This window comes from Stegostoma tigrinum, chromosome 3 (assembly GCF_030684315.1).
Source record: "Stegostoma tigrinum isolate sSteTig4 chromosome 3, sSteTig4.hap1, whole genome shotgun sequence".
In the NCBI taxonomy this organism is placed as follows: Eukaryota; Metazoa; Chordata; class Chondrichthyes; order Orectolobiformes; family Stegostomatidae; genus Stegostoma; species Stegostoma tigrinum.
This window is the reverse complement of record NC_081356.1, coordinates 16,677,102-16,693,699: the sequence shown is the minus strand read 5'-3', so window position 1 is coordinate 16,693,699 and position 16,598 is coordinate 16,677,102. Positions and strand designations below refer to the sequence as shown.

The following is a 16,598-nucleotide window of genomic DNA, read 5'->3' as shown; positions in this document are numbered from 1 at the left end:
TTTACATTTAATTTTTTTCGCAATTCATCAAGTTTTTGTATCCACTTTAACCTCGTGTTTGAAGACTGTCTTAAACTGCATCTTTGCCATTGGTCTTCCTTACGGATCGAGTGAGATAGAAAAGTTTGAGCAAAATTTTCTGCTGCGGATTTTTCCCAGTTAGCCAAGGACATTTCGGAATGGATTTCATTGAAATTTGTAAAAGCAGTTCAAATTACACTAGATCACATGGCTTGAAAGATAAAGTGTAAAAAGGGCTTTGCTACTTGAACCCTGCTGTTCATATTACTCATTTAATTAGTTAAGACAGACATTTATTCTACTATCTGTTCCTATGAAAGTTTTAAGGAAACTGATTAAAATATGAGAAATGGAAATCTTTCCCCTTGTAATTGAATATAGGTTTTAAGTAAGTATTCATGTGATGATATAGCCCTCTATAACAAAGAAAATTATACCTTGCAGAGGGCATTAACACAGAGGTTCAGACAAATTAAATTAGAGGAACCTGTAGTAATTGACGTTAAAGTAAAATGAGCAATTTCATGCAAATGTGCAATTTTCATATTGCAAGCAGCAAAACACTTTCACATGAATTATGTTGATTTGCACAGTCATAAACATTGGGAATAATACCAACAGGACAATGCCTTTCAAACAAACATGCCTGTATTGAGTTCTACAGGCTGATAATTAGTAAATTCTAAATGTATTGAGATTTTCCTTGTGCTGTGGTCTGTAGCCAATTAATTGATGAAGAGTGATTGTCCTGATTGCTTCGCTAATGACAATTATTACTGAATTGTGCATTACAATCCAGTTCAGAGGAGTAACTGATTCTATTTTCTAACCCATTCTTCGATTGGTCACAGCAAAGTCTGAGAGCTGAATTTCCTCAGGCCCTGATTGATATGAATCAGGGAAAATACATTTGATTTTCTGCTAAGGTTTTGATGGCTAGGTGAGCATCTTGCTCATATGCAGTGAGGGGACTATTTGTATGCGTTAACATCTCACTATTAAGTAAATGCACCTTATATGCCATTTTCCGTTTTCCAAGGCAGCACAGAGAAATGAGGTGGTGGTAATTCTCAACACGGAAATCTGATAGGCATCTGGCAGCTGCAGTTCACCAGCCTCCTCTCCTCTGTCTTGGACAACATTCCCCAATGTCTCAACACACACTACGTAGGCATCAACTGCTTGCACCCTCCATCCAAGGAGGCTGGAACTTTCAAAGCACAAGTATCACCACGTTGTCATCTCACAGTGGGACTTATGTATAAAATAGTTCAGTACTTCAATACTGCAGTCTGGAGCTGACTGATGCTTTTCATTGCAATGTTACTGCCAAGTCATTTTAAGTGTAGGGATAGACATCCATCTCATGGATTGGAACAGGCTGCATTCAAGGCACTTAGCTCATTTTCTTAGCACTTTGTGCCTGCTTGGATGCTCACAGCACCTCTGCCTTGCCTTAACTCACCTTCTTTTACTGCAGATACATAGCCAAGTAGCTTGTCATGTTTGGTATGCAATGAACAATCAAGGGGCACTGTAGTCCTTCAGGAAAGATTGTATTAAGATGCAATTCTTCTCAACAGAAAAACCTAGTTCCCATTTGATCCCTGTATTGGATTCACCTAACAGACAATATTTTCCTATCTAGTCTATCAAACCTTCTAATATCCTGAAATATCACAATTGGATTGCTCCAGCAGTATTACATAATTTGCAAAATACAAAGAAAGACATCATTATTTGCTTTGTATCAGGAGGGCAACATCAAGAAAATTCCCTGCTCCTTGACAACACTCAGGAGAAAGTGTCTTGGAACTGCAGCTTTCTTGGGAGTCATTGAAAGACTCTGTAATATCAAATAATGCTGATCTTGCTAATGTTGATCTCACCCAGCACACACCCTGTACAATGTAACCTGCATGCCTCTAAGTTTTTTTTTGATCAGTACAACCTTGCTTACTGTGATCTGCCTGTACTGCTTGTAAACAAAGCTTTCTACTGTACTTTGATACATGTGACAACAAATCAATCAAACAGTCAAATCCAGAAACAGGGTAGAGGCTCAGTCCCAGAAGCCAGCCGAAGTGTACTGGTACATTGTCCAAGATATAAAGACAAGTATAAAACATCCCTTGAACTTGCTGTCGCCTGGGCCAACCTAGTGACAACCCGTACATCCCACTGATTTGTCATTTTCCCTTACACCTACCATGTCAACTCAAGATAATGAAATGTGAGGCTGGATGAACACAGCAGGCCCAGCAGCATCTCAGGAGCACAAAAGCTGACGTTTCGGGCCTAGACCCTTCATCAGAGAGGGGGATGGGGAGAGGGTTCTGGAATAAATAGGGAGAGAGGGGGAGGCGGACCGAAGATGGAGAGTAAAGAAGATAGGTGGAGAGGAGAGTATAGGTGGGGAGGTAGTGAGGGGATAGGTCAGTCCAGGGAAGACGGACAGGTCAAGGAGGTGGGATGAGGTTAGTAGGTAGGAGATGGAGGTGCGGCTTGGGGTGGGAGGAAGGGATGGGTGAGAGGAAGAACAGGTGAGGGAGGCAGAGACAGGTTGGACTGGTTTTGGGATGCAGTGGGTGGAGGGGAAGAGCTGGGCTGGTTGTGTGGTGCAGTGGGGGGAGGGGACGAACTGGACTGGTTTTGGGATGCGGTGGGGGAAGGGGAGATTTTGAAGCTGGTGAAGTCCACATTGATACCATTGGGCTGCAGGGTTCCAAGCGGAATATGAGTTGCTGTTCCTGCAACCTTCGGGTGGCATCATTGTGGCATTGCAGGAGGCCCATGATGGACATGTCGTCTAAAGAATGGAGGGGGAGTGGAAATGGTTTGCCACTGGGAGGTGCAGTTGTTTATTGCGAACCGAGCGGAGGTGTTCTGCAAAGCGGTCCCCAAGCCTCTGCTTGGTTTCCCCAATGTAGAGGAAGCCACACCGGGTATAGTGGATGCAGTATACCACATTGGCAGATGTGCAGGTGAACCTCTGCTTAATGTGGAAAGTCATCTTGGGGCCTGGGATAGGGGTGAGGGAGGAGGTGTGGGGGCAAGTGTAGCATTTCCTGCGGTTGCAGGAGAAGGTGCTGGGTGTGGTGGGGTTGGAGGGCAGTGTGGAGCGAACAAGGGAGTCACGGAGAGAGTGGTCTGTTCGGAAAGCAGACGGGTGGGGATGGAAAAATGTCTTGGGTGGTGGGGTCGGATTGTAGATGGCGGAAGTGTCGGAGGATGACGCGTTGTATCCGGAGGTTGGTGGGGTGGTGTGTGAGAACGAGGGGGATCCTCTTTGGGCGGTTGTGGCGGGGGCGGGGTGTGAGGGATGTGTTGCGGGAAATGCGGGAGACGCGGTCAAGGGCGTTCTCGACCACTGTTTGGGGGGGGTGGAGTTGCGGTCCTTGTAGAACTTGGACATCTGGGATGTGCGGGAGTGGAATGCCTCATCGTGGGAGCAGATGCGCTGCTACCATGTCAACTCACCCTGTGTCCACAATGGGCAGACTTCAGGATATGTGCTGAGATGCATTATAGAGTCATAAAGTTGTACAGCATGGACATAGTTACTTCAGTCCAACTCGCCCATGCTGAACAGTTTTCCTAGATTAAGCTAGCCCTATTTGCCAGCACTTGGCCCATATCCTTCCAAACGCTTCCTTCTCATGTACCCTCTAGATGTTTTTTAAATATTGAAATTGTACCCACGTCCATCACTTTCTCTGGCAGCTCATTCCATACATGCACCACCCGCTGTGTGGAAAAGTTGCCCCTTAGGTCTCTTTTAAATCTATTCCCTCACCTTAAATCTATGCCGTCTAGTTTTGGACTCCCCTGCCATGTGGAAAAACACCTTATCCTTGCCCCTCATGATTTTATAAACCTCTTTTAGGTCACCCCTCAGCCTCTGATGCCTCCGGGAAAATAGCCCCGGCCTGTTTAGCCTCTCCCAATAGCTCAAACCCCAGCCCCCCCAACCCCAACAACTCTGGTGCCATCCTTGTAAATCTTTTCTGAACCCTTTCAAGTTTACCAACATCTTTCCAGTGGCAGGGAGACCAGAACTGCATGCAGTGTTACCAAAGTGGCCGAACCATGTCCTGTATGGCCACAACATGATCTCCCAACTGCTGTACTCAAAACTCTGACCAATAAAGGCAAGTGTACTAAATGCCTTCATCACTATACTGTCTGTGGCTCCACTTACAATGAGTTATAATTAAGCTCTTAACTGTCTGTTGAAGAAATCATTTTTTTAAATGACTCATTTTACGTAACAGTTACACAGATTGTATGACGAAACTATTTGAATGTAAATGGAAATCCCAAGTGCTGCTATGAAAAACTGATTTGTCTTTCTCCATCTTTTACCAAACGATTTTTTAAATTCTTAGACACAGTGCACTGAATGCCTCATCCTGGTTTATTTTGGTTAACCTCTCTCATCATTTACCCTCTTTCCTGTCCATTTCCTCATTTTCCCTTCCCGCAATCCTGACAGCACTAATTCCAAGGTATAAACTGTGGCTCAGATTATTCGTCCTGATCAAGTTGAGTGGATTCAAACAAATTCATGGATTCAAATCCCACTGAAGCAAATTAATCATATAATTTGAGGCTAGCATTCCAGTGGCAGTACTGAGAGAGTGTGAGAATTGCTGTTTTTTTCTCAATGACAGATCTGCCTTCCAGGTGAATATCAAAGGCCATGTGTTAGCAGTTTGAAGAAGAGCGGTAAAGACTTGAGCAGCAACAATTCCTCAGCTAAAACCCAAAATGATGTGAATTATTCAGTATGTAATTGCTGTTTGTGAGACCTGGTGTGCAAATTGACTGCCATACTTTCTACACCGCTACAGTCATTAGATTCCAAAAGTACTTAATTGGCTTTAGATTGTCAAGAGAAGTCCTGAGAATGTGTACAGAATAACTCCACAAAGGCCCATATCCTGTCACCAAGTCACCCTTTATTTACAGGTGTAAACTACATGACATTGAGCCCACTAGCAGAGAGGCAACTGCTCAAGTGAACAGAACTCCTGACCCTCCTGTCCTTATCAGTCAGCCAGGGCTTCCCAATTGGATCATGTTAAGAGCCCTAATCAAGGAACTCTTATTCTATGACGTCCACCTGGCTGACCTCACTACTATCACCACAGTATTATAGTCATTTCTTTTTTTCCTATTTGTACTGTAGTTTCATGGGTACTAATTGATTTATGAACCCAAGTAGAGGTTTGGATATGTGGTTCAACTGAGAGTTGTGTCGGGTGAATATTATTCTCATATCCAACCTGCAGTACTTATAGTCATCTATTTGTAACAGGAGTTGCTGGAAAGCAATTACAAGTTGGACCCAGGCTTAACTTCCTGCCCTAACCAAGGGATGGTAAAGTCAATTGTGGCATCTTACACACTGATCCTACAGGAGGTATATCTAGACTAGTAAATTAAATCCAGGTCCACCTTCATCTGTATGGTTTCACTCTTTCATCCTGTTGACTTTATTGCTCTTTGATTTTCTCAGGTTGAGTTTCAAAACACTGGGATTTGTGGTCCCGCACTATATATGTACAAAGACCACATTTACTGCTGATCCTTCCTTTCCTTGAAACAATTTATCAATTCCAATAGGAAAGAAAGTTTTTTTTTAGGAAATCAGCATATTTAAGGATTTCAATTTGCTGTGGCACAGTTTAAGTGTGTCAATCCTGAGTATTCAGTAATTGATCTTTTTAAAATTTATTTCTATGATTAGCATTTATTGTCTACTCCAAATTGTCTTTGTGCTGGATGACTTGTTAGGTCATTTCAGAAGGTAGTAAAGTGATAGTGAGCTGCAAGTCTATTTGGTCACATTACTGTCATAGTTCAGCAGGGACTTACAGGACTTTGACCCAGTCTACAGGGCAACTGACCTGAAATGGAAAATTGGAATGAGATTCGATTACTCCTTTCAGATGTCATGGAAGAAAAATAGACTGGCCTCCTTCTGTGCTGTAAATATTTTGTTTTTATATTGCCTCAGACAACTGAATAGAAATTCAAATGCACTGTAGCAATTTTTGCTTGTTTTATTAAAAGAAAGCCTTTATTGAATTGAGTACAGTTCACTCACACTATCAGTTAATGACTGATTACAATAACATTACGTGGTGTTAGTAATGCCTTATGGTGAGGGTGTTACCTAGTTCAATAAACACAGTAGCCATGAAATGTTAAAGTATTACAGAATTAAGGTCTTCCTTGCATTGTGAAACTCATTAAACTTCACAATTTGAGAACAATTGTGCCCAATTATACAGAAAGGTTGATTAAGATACACTTCATAATAACAAAAATAATACATTGAATACAATGTAGGGAAATTGCATTGTGAAAATTGAGTAGATTGTAAATTGAGTGCATGGCAGGTGTACAACCTATCTAACATCCCTTGGGAAGTTGAAATAGATGAAATTGGGAAGAATGCTTTCTAATTACGAATGATATGTAATATCACAGTTTTATTTGAGAATGCCAGGTAGTGGGGAAATTCATAGCATATGTTGAGCGTAATCTTCCATAAAAACTTAAGAGAAGATTAACTTCATCAAGAATTGTTTAAGTGTAGAAGTCTGCAGAACGCAGGAGGGAGGAAAGACAGAGCGAAGGAGTATTCTCTAGCCTTGGAATGCCAAGTGCTGTATTAATTTGAAGGGATAAATCAAATTGCAAGTTAAAAGGTGCTGAATTTTATGGGGGTGCTGTGCTGTGAGCAGTGTTAATTGCTTAGAAGTGAGACCTCCACCCCTGTCATGGGAAGAAATTCTACCTTAGTAAGCTGTTGACTCATCAGGTGACCAGTGGCTCAGTAAAATCCAGCTGTTCTACTGAGACTAGTGGTTACTGTTGCCATAACAGGCACTCTCCAATATTAATGAGCCGAGGTATGTTGTTGGGTGAAGGTCTCAGCGAGGGGAATGAGTGGCTGGATTTGAGGTCTGGGGGTGGGGTAGTGTTAAAGAAAAGTGGTCCATGGAGGAGTCGTTCCGATGGGCCTAGAAGACCTATAAAGGAGATATACCATCTCGCTCTCCTCCCCTCCACCTCCCAAGAGGCTTGACAGGCCCAAGTTCAAGTAGGTTACCTGACGACTCTTGCATCTCCTTAAAATTCCAGATGGAATGGAGACCAAAAACCGTTTGATTTGTTTGTCGCCTGCCTTCAAACCCACCAACAGGGGAACATAAAATTCTGCTCAAGAAAAAACCTCACTCGAAATCAGCAAATCTTTGGAATAAGCAACTGCAATGTAATTGGAAACATGCAATTGATCATATAACTTTTTGTATGAAAGACACCAGTCTGAAATGAGTATGTGCAGAGAGAGGTGCTGGAAACCATGTTAGAGACCTGTGTGTGATAACCCACTATGTACAGATGTGAATAAAAGAATGCTACTGTGCTTAAGGCCTTGAGGAGCCTTATGTACAGGATGAGCGAGCACACTTATAAGCAGTTTATATACCACACCCACGTGGAGAGTTATTCAGTTGAACCTCTTTAAGTGGGTTAAGTGCTCACTTAGAAAGGTATAATGTAAATAGTATGAGTATTGTGCCAAGTCTATCCATGGGTTAATCCTATAGCATTTCTTGTGTTGTGACTTGTGTCTGAAATGTGAAAACACAGATTTTGGATAATGTAGGGAACATTAGGCATTTCCACTCTGAATTAAATCTTATTTGCATGTGCAACTCTCAATACTCATCTCTTTTATCCTCTCAATAAAAATATCTCCAGACTCTGTTACGTGCATTAAACTAACTGAAGAATATTCTTCTGGGGTACAGTGCCACCTATGGGAAAAGAAATGGGGTAAGTAATGGATTTTCATTTTTTTTTAAAAAGTGAGACTAAAACTAAATGCAGAACTTACCTTTGATTTTTCGTTATGTTTTGCTTCACTGTTCCTGATGCAGGACTTATTGTGTCTGTATTCCCCTTGCCAGTGATTGAGTCAGAGCAATGACCTCTAAGAAAGCAATACAAAATGCAGATTTAGCCACAATATAAATCATTCTACTTGATGTGCACGGATCATTAAAGAAGATGCGGCAGTTTTCAAATATGCATTTCAATCATGCAGATTTACTTATTGCACTGAAACTGGATTTAGATATGTGTCCACTGTTTTTTAAGAGTGGTTTCTTAGCAGTGGCACTCCAGCCTTCAGGTGAAGGTTCTGGGATCAATCTCACAAGAGGGACTTGAGCACATAATCTTAGGATGACAATGCAGGACTGAAGGAGTAACGACATGCGTTAAATCAGCTATGAAACCTGTGTCCCCATCTGACCTCTCTGCTAGGTTGAAATCCTTTGAGAATTCAGTTGAAAAGTGTACGTATTCCACATCAATCATCACTGAAATTGATTATCTGGCTTTCCTTTTATCTATTCATGGCACAAATTTGCTGCAATTGCTCCCTATATCTATAAAAGATAATAAAAACATGCAGAATGTGAACAAGATCACAGACAATAACTTTTTATATTTCAAAATGATGGGTGGTGAGTAGGAATAGTAATAGAAGGGAGAGTGGAATGCAGGGCAATGAGGGAGAAAAGACACAGCTGAAAACTTCTTTACTGCCACTTACAATGCCAGCTCGGATCAAACCAGAGTCAGTACTGATTTAGGACTTACCTACAGGCATTAGCGTAGAAACCCCGTGGTTCCAAGATCCAGTTACTTAACTTCAATGACTGTAAGTTCACATAAAGTGGATGCATGCTGCACTTCCCAGAAATAGGTGGGAATTTCCACCTCACTTCCCTAGAGCTCCGCTGGCTGTTTCTGCTGCTGAGTGGTTTTCCTGCCTTCCTCCTTCCTGACAGTGCCAGCCTGTAGGCGACGAGCAGTGGCTCATCCTGAGAGTTTGTGTCGAGGCAGTAGAGGCTTTGAGTCAGAGCATCGTGTAATACCAGACTGCCACTGTCATCAGTAAACTGGAACTGAAATCCTATCACATCCAACGTCCAGTGTTTCAGGATGGTGGAAACATTGAATGTGTCATATCCAGAGAATGGCAGCTCACTCAGATTCAAAATCTTTTTGTCCAGTGGATCGCTGATGGTGAGGTTGTTCCCTTCCAAACTGATATGATGTACTGTTACATTAACCGTCAGTGACTTTGGATGGAGAGTTCTTCGCAGTAGCACCAACTCTGCTGCCACCATGGAGGGCTTGAGCTTGGAAATGTTAAACCATACCCATCCTGGATTGTCATATTCAGGAACTGAAGTAAACGTAAGCAAAATTAGTTGAATCTTTCAGCATGAGGAGTAATAAATTCCCATAAAAAAGATTTTCTTTTGCTACATTTCCATTTTCCAACCAGATCTAATGTTGGGCAGGACATTGCAGGTGCTATTTAAATTGAAGTAATTGCTGTTTTAGGTTTAACAAGGGAATGTTTGTATTTATAGAGTCATACAGCGTGGGAGCAGACCCTTTGGCCCAACCAGTCCATGCCGAACATAATCACAATCTAAACTAACCCCACCTAACCGCTCCTGGCCCATTTCCCTCCAAATCTTTCCTATCATGCCCAAATCTACCACTTACTCAGGATGTTCATTCCACATGTGAACAGCCCTCTGTAAAAAAAAATTGCCTCTCATGTCTTTTATAAATCTCTCTCCTCCTCCTTGAAAAATACGCCCCCTAGTCTTGAAATCCCCCATCCTAGGGAAAAGACACCTACCATTAACCCTACCTATACCCCTCATAATTTTATAAATGTCTATAAGTTCAACTCTCAACCTTCTACGCTACAGTGAAAGGTCTCAGCCTATCCAACCTTTCTTTATATCTTAAACCTTTCATACCTGGCAAAATCCTGGTAAAACTCTTCTGAACCCTCTCCAGTTTAATAATATCCTCCCTATGACTGGTTGAATTTACTTTCGTAGTCACCTCCCATCAGTTTTCAGGTGCATCAATTGTAAAAAGGAAAAACAAGATCTAATATATTCATGGGAAAAGTAAATTCATGAGATTGAAGTATTTTTGTGCCTTGATCAAAGACATATTGCCGTATATTCTCATTTCTATTTTAACTTATTTAGCTACTTCATTTTATGATTGATATTCTAGTCTACCATTATGGCCTGTTGAGAAACAGTCACAGTGATTATTGGCTTCTTTTGTTCTGGTTTTTTGAGTATGGACTTATAATGGAGAATTTGCCCACTGTATTTTTTCTCATTCATTTACAAGATGTGGGAGTCATTGGCTAGGCCTACATTTATTGCCTATTCCTAATTGCCCAGAGAACAGTTAAAACCATTGCTGTGGGTCTGGAGTTACTTGTAGGTCAGAGTAGGTAAAGATAGCAATTTCCTTCCTTAAAGGGTATTGCTGTGTCAGATGTATCTTTCCAACAATCGACAACATTTTCATGTTGAATCTTAATTCCAGATTTTTACTGAATTCAAATCCTAATGAATTCAAACACTATCCCCCATGGTGGGATTTGAACCCAGGTCACCAGAACATTACCTGGCTCTCTAGATTAATAGAGATAACAAAGTGTGGAGCTGGATGAACACAGCAGGCCAAGCAGCATCTTAGGAGCACAAAAGCTGAAATTTTGGGCCTAGACCCTTTCTGATGAAGGGTCTAGGCCCAAAACGTCAGCTTTTGTGCTCCTAAGATGCTGCTTGGCCTGCTGTGTTCATCCAGCTCCACACTTTGTTATCTCAGATTCTCCAATATCTGCAGTTTTCTTTATCTCTAGACTAACAGTCTGGCGATGTTACTACAGTTGTAGCATTCTTATCTCTGAAGTCAGAACAATAATTCTATAATCTATGCTAATCCTTTGATGCAGTGTGGAGAGAAAGTGCATTATTAAAGGTAATTTTGAATAAGACATTAAACTAAAACTCTTACACTTGAGTAGGATATTAGTCAGGTTTCTTGGAAACCTTTGAGGTTTCAAGTCAGTGTTTATTATTCGATGTTATGGAGATTGATGATGACAAGTTTTGCTTCTCATGTGACATAAGTAAGACTCTGGAGTGTTTTTCAAAAAATGTTTTAGTCTTCCATTTTCCAAGGATGCCATCGGATATTTATTAATACATGGTGCACCCAACCAATGAAAATTATATTTATGCTTAAAAATGAATTCCCCAGTAATTTGTAATAAATGCTTAATGTCCAAGTGTTTCCTCTTTCCTTCTTTGCTTGGATATAGCTGGACATATGCTCAGTTATTTACAGTAAATAACAAGGCAATGTGAGAATTTAGTGCAACAAGTGGGTTTTATGAAAGTATTGAGACTTATAAGCTATATAAACAATTAATTTGTAATACATTGTACCTTTGATACTGCGAAAGCTTTGCACCAGTGTTCCCTCAGTTGTGGTAGAGTCCTTGGTTTCCGATGAGCTGAGCTGCTGATAGATTAGTCTCATGTAAGGATGAAGTTTGGTACGTCGTGGAAATGTAAGTGTGTTTATATGTAACATTTCCAAAATAGCTTTACTGAACGGTTGCTGTATCTGGTGATCGTCTGCATAGCAATTTGTTACATCCGATGCCAAGAAGCAGACGAAGAACAAAACTCCAGAGAGAAAGTCGAACGGTCCCATTGGCGTTCTGTTTCTAAGCTCAATTTTCCCTTTACAGCACACCCTTGGCTGAGTGCTATGCGTGCCCTGAGCCTGTAGGAAGAGGAGGGGTGGGAGTAATGATGAACTCCAGCCAGGAAACTGTTGTTAATTAATTGCAAATTCTTGAAAGGTTTGGCAGGTTTTGAAACTCATTAGTAGCATTAAGAAACACAGGAAATCTGCAGTGAACCCTCCAGAGACTGAGAAATATGTTTGGAGTGCAGTAAACCACTGGACACAATAAAAGCTTTGCTGCTGCGTAATCTATTAGCACTCCAAATACCTTCCAGTTTGATTCGTACTTTGCTTTGTTTTCAAAAATATTATTTTCCTTTGCTCTCTATGGGTTACATTCCATTTGGACTGAAAATGGACAGAAAAGCTGCTTCAAGATGTATGCCAAAGGGCTTATCATTGTCTAACCTGGGGTCACTTCCAGGATCATGTGCAAAGAAATGGGTAATAGGTCAAATTGGAGAGTTAATTCAAAAAGCCGACAGAGGCACAGTAGGATGAATGGCCTCATTCTGTGCTTTAAGTTTCTATGATCTCTTCCCTAATTTTTCTTCCATTCCATTTTGTGTTGAGTAGCAGGTCTGTGCTTACAGCTTCCAATGGCAAGGCATCTACGCCTAGCATCTCGCCAAGGTGAATTTCACTTCCCTTCCTGAGATAGTTCAAATGGATTGTGCCAACATTGTGCTTAGTTATATTGTCAAAGTTTGTTGTTCAATTTTAAAAACCACATTTAGGGCATTAAGTCTAAAACTCAAACTATGTATTAAAATTGATTTCATTGGCTGAAGTTTTTTGAGAAATGAGGCTGAAACAAACATGGCTAGCATTTTTTTAAAATTACATAATTTGAAGTATATATGTACTTTTAAACACACAAAGTACACATGAAATATTGTCCAACAGTGGGGAGCAAAAGGTGTTACCATCTGTAAGGAGATGGAAGGTATCATCAACAGTGCTATTAAGCAACACCTACTCAGCAATAACCTGCTCACTGATAGTCAGTTTGGGTTCTACCAGGCCCACTCAGCTCCCGACCTCATTACAGCCTTGGTTCAAACATGGACAAAAGAGTTGAATCCCAGAGGTGAGGTGAGAGTGACAGCCCCTGACATCAAGGCAGCATTTGATTGAATGTGGCATCAAGGGACCCTAACAAAACTGGAATCAATGGGAATCAGGGACAATCTCTCTGCTGATTGGAGTCATATCTGGCATAAAGGAAGATGGATGTGGCTGTTGAAGGTCAAATCATCTCAGCAACAGGACATCTTGCAGCAGCTGCTCAGGGAACTCTCCTGGGCCCATCCATCTTCAGCTACTTCATCAATGACCTTCCCTCTGTCATAAGGTCAGAAGTGGGGAACCAATGATTACCCATTACTCAGCACCATTCATGACTCTTCAGATTCTGAAGCAGCCCATGCACAAATGCAAGGCTAGGCCAGAAAAGTGGCAAATAACATTCAAGCCACATAAATGCCAGGCAATGACCATCTTCAATAACAGACAATCTAACCACTACTTTTTGACATTCAATGGTTTATCTATCAGTGAAATCCCCACTGTCAAAATCCTGGGGCAACTATTGATGAGAAATTCAACTGAAATTGCTACGTAAATATGGTGGCTACAAGAGGAGGCCACAGGCTAGAAATACTGCATCAGATAACTCCTCTCCTGTCTCTCCAAAGCCTTTCCACCATCTATAAGGAACAAGTCAAGAGCGATTAGATTTGATTTTATTTGGTTATCGTCACATGGCCGTCACAGTGAAAAGCATTGTTTTGCGTGCTATCCAGGCAGATCTTACCACATACAAGTTCATCAGGATATTAGAATGGAATGCAGAATCCCTACAGTGTGGAAATAGGCCCTTCTGCCCAACAAATCCACAGCAAATCCCAGAGCATCCCACCCAGACCCATCCCCCTACAACCCACCCAGGCCACACATCTCTGAACACCAAGGGGATTCTATGTTCTATGTTCTAGTTTCTGGGTGGCATCATTGTGACACTGGAGGAGGCCCAGGATGGACATGTTGCCCAGTGGGAGTGGGAGGGGGAGCTGAAATGGTTAATGACTGGAAGGTGTTGTCGTTTGTCCCGAACAGAGCATTGGTCCTCGACAAAGCAGTCTCCGAGCCTCTGCTGGGACTCCCCAATGTAGAGGAGGCCACATCGGGAGCAGCGGATGCAATAGACCATGTTAGCAGATGTGCAGGTGAACCTTTGTCTGATGTGGAGCGTTTGTTTGGTGTGGGGGCAGGTCTATTGCATCCGTTGTCCCCCATGTGACCTCCTCTACATCAATGAGACCACGCGGACTCTTGGAGACTGCTCTGTAGAGCACTTGCGCTCTGTTCGCAACAAACGACAACACCTTCCGGTCACAAACCACTGCAAGTCTCCCTTCCATTCCCTGATACTCTGAACTTTTGGCTTCTTTATTTTTCTAATTAATTCCTGTGACCCGCAATGCTGGTCTATTTATTTATTCACCTTTCTTTAATTTTGTTCCCCGAGAATTGGATCTTAAGTATCTGTGCCTAGATACGTTTGTATCCAAGATGGCGCGGTATGAGTAATGTGGTCACCTGTAAACTTTTCACTGTAATAATTTGAGCACAGTGACAATAAAGCTAATTCAATTCAATAAATTCATGAATAGAGTGGTTGCAATGTTAACACAGGTTTTGGACCCAAAACAAAGACCATGTCATGGAATTGATATTGTAGTTAGGAGTTCTTCAGTGTTAGACGCTGAAATTATAAAGGCAGGCTCATGGACAGTGTTTATACTTTGAAAAATAATTGAGATGATCAGTTGTAAATCCGCTTTAGGAACTCAGAGAAAACAATTCCCAATCAGATTGTCATATGCCATGACTATAATAAAGTCATAAGATTAGACTGAAAAAGTTTACACTTATATTCCTAAATTGGATTTCACACATTGACTGCTTTGTGTAACATTTTCTGGAGTGAGATGTTTTGATTCTGTTAAAATATCTGGTGAAGAAGCAAAATATGAATCCAATATTCAAAGAACAACTGTCACAGTAAAGATATAAAATTGATCGCAAATGTTTAGACTGTGCCTTGGCATTGAGTTAATCTCGGTCAGTTTATCATTGCGAATTCTCTGATTGTTTCTGTGGCTTCTAATTAGTGACTGGTTCATCAGTCAAAGAAGCAGGAAGTACAATAATAGAAACAACTGAAACAAAAACTGCTGAAGGAACTCAGCAGTTCTGGCGGCATCTGCGAAGAGAGAAATAGAGTTAATGTTTTGAGTCCAGGGACCCTTCTTCAGAACTAGGTTTGTGTGCTGTCTGAAGTCTAGAATTAACTTGTAATGTTTATTATCAACATAGTTCTGTCCTATAATCTGCAAAAGCTATTTTGGGTTTGCAAGAAATGCAGTGCTAATCTGCCCAACACCTTTATGCTTGGATGAGGCTAATTCAGGTACTTGCATCTACTTATAAACTGCTTGGTTAGAGCTTTTTAATGTCAGGCCCCAGGGTCAAAGATTGACTTTCTGCCTTTCCTTTAGAGTTATTTTGCATGTGCAACAAACTAAGATTTCATATGTATAAGAACTGAAGGCATTCCAGGCACAGAGGCCCTGTTGTGTACTGAGGTGGCTTTTTTCAAGCAGTGGATCAGAATTCTGGTTGGTCTTCTCGACAGTTTCAGAGCCTGTGTGCTTTTTTAAAAAAAAATGAGTGACTACCCTTGACATCAAGGTAGGATTTGATGTCAAGGAGCCCTAGCAAAACTGAAGTAATGGGAATCAGGGAGAAAACTTTCCATTGTTTGGTTATCTAGTACAAATCAAGACATCTCATGGTGAATGGTAGGGAGTGTAATGGAACAGAGGGATCTTGGAGTTCAGGTGCATGGTTCTCTGAAACTGAAATCATAGGTAGACAGGGCAATGAAAACGACTTTTGGCATACTGGTCTTCAACAGTCAGGGCATTGAGTATAGAAGTTGGAGAGTTATGTTGCAGTTGTACAGGATGTTGGTGAGGCCACACTTGGAGCATTGTGTTTAGTTTTGGTCACCTTGCTACAGGAAGTATGTTATTAAATTGGAAAGAGTGCAGAAAAAATTTACAAAGTTGCCACCAGGACTCAAGAGACTGAGCTATAGGGAGAAGTTGGACAAGCTAGGGCTTTCTCTTTAAAGCATAGAAGACTGAAGGGGGATCTTATAGAAGTGCACAAGAGCATGAGAGGTGTGGGTAGTGTGAATGCACTGTCTTTTTTCCAGGGTTGGGGAACTGAAGTCTAGAGGGCATCAGTTTAAGGCAAGAGTGGAAAGAATACAAGGGAACATGGGGGGCAACTATTTTACATGTGGATGGTACGTATGAATGAGCTGCCAGTGGAAGTTGTTGAGGTGGGTATATTAACAACATTTAAAAAGTGTTTGGACAAATACATGGATAGGAACGGATATGGGCAAAGTGCAGATAAAATGGGGTTAGCATTGATGGACATTTTGTTGGCATGGGCCAGTTTGGGCTGAAGGGCCTATCTCCATGCTGTAGGACTCTGTGACTCTAAGACATTTGTAGTCATTGGAGACCATTTATCTCGGTCCGAGAACGTTGCTGCAGAGGTTCTACAGGGCAGATACTTTCCAATCAATCTGTTTGGAATGAAAGTTACACATCTCTGGATCAGGCGGGATCTGAACCTAGGCCTTCTGGCTCAGATGTTGGGACACTACCAGTGCATCACAAGAGCCTTTTACTAAGAAAAAGGATAGTGTTATTGGCCCAACCATCCTCAACTGCTTCATCAATATACCTTGGTCCATCACAAGATCATTTACTGATAATTGAACAATGTTCTGCACTGTTCATGACACCTCAGACAGCTAA

The 16,598-nt window shown here is 41.5% G+C and overlaps 1 protein-coding gene across 1 annotated transcript; it reads right to left on the bottom strand.

The window, feature by feature from the left end:
• Positions 1–6,092: 6,092 nt before the first annotated feature.
• Positions 6,093–11,703, bottom strand: LOC125451033 (bone morphogenetic protein 2). The gene is made up of 4 exons (XM_048527702.2): positions 11,391–11,703; positions 8,707–9,298; positions 7,937–8,032; positions 6,093–7,856 (listed from the first exon to the last, which is right to left on the bottom strand). The coding sequence occupies exons 1-4, from the start codon at positions 11,659–11,661 to the stop codon at positions 7,739–7,741; spliced, it is 1,077 nt and encodes a 358-aa protein (XP_048383659.1). The 5' UTR covers positions 11,662–11,703; the 3' UTR covers positions 6,093–7,738.
• Between the last annotated feature and the right edge of the window lie 4,895 nt (positions 11,704–16,598).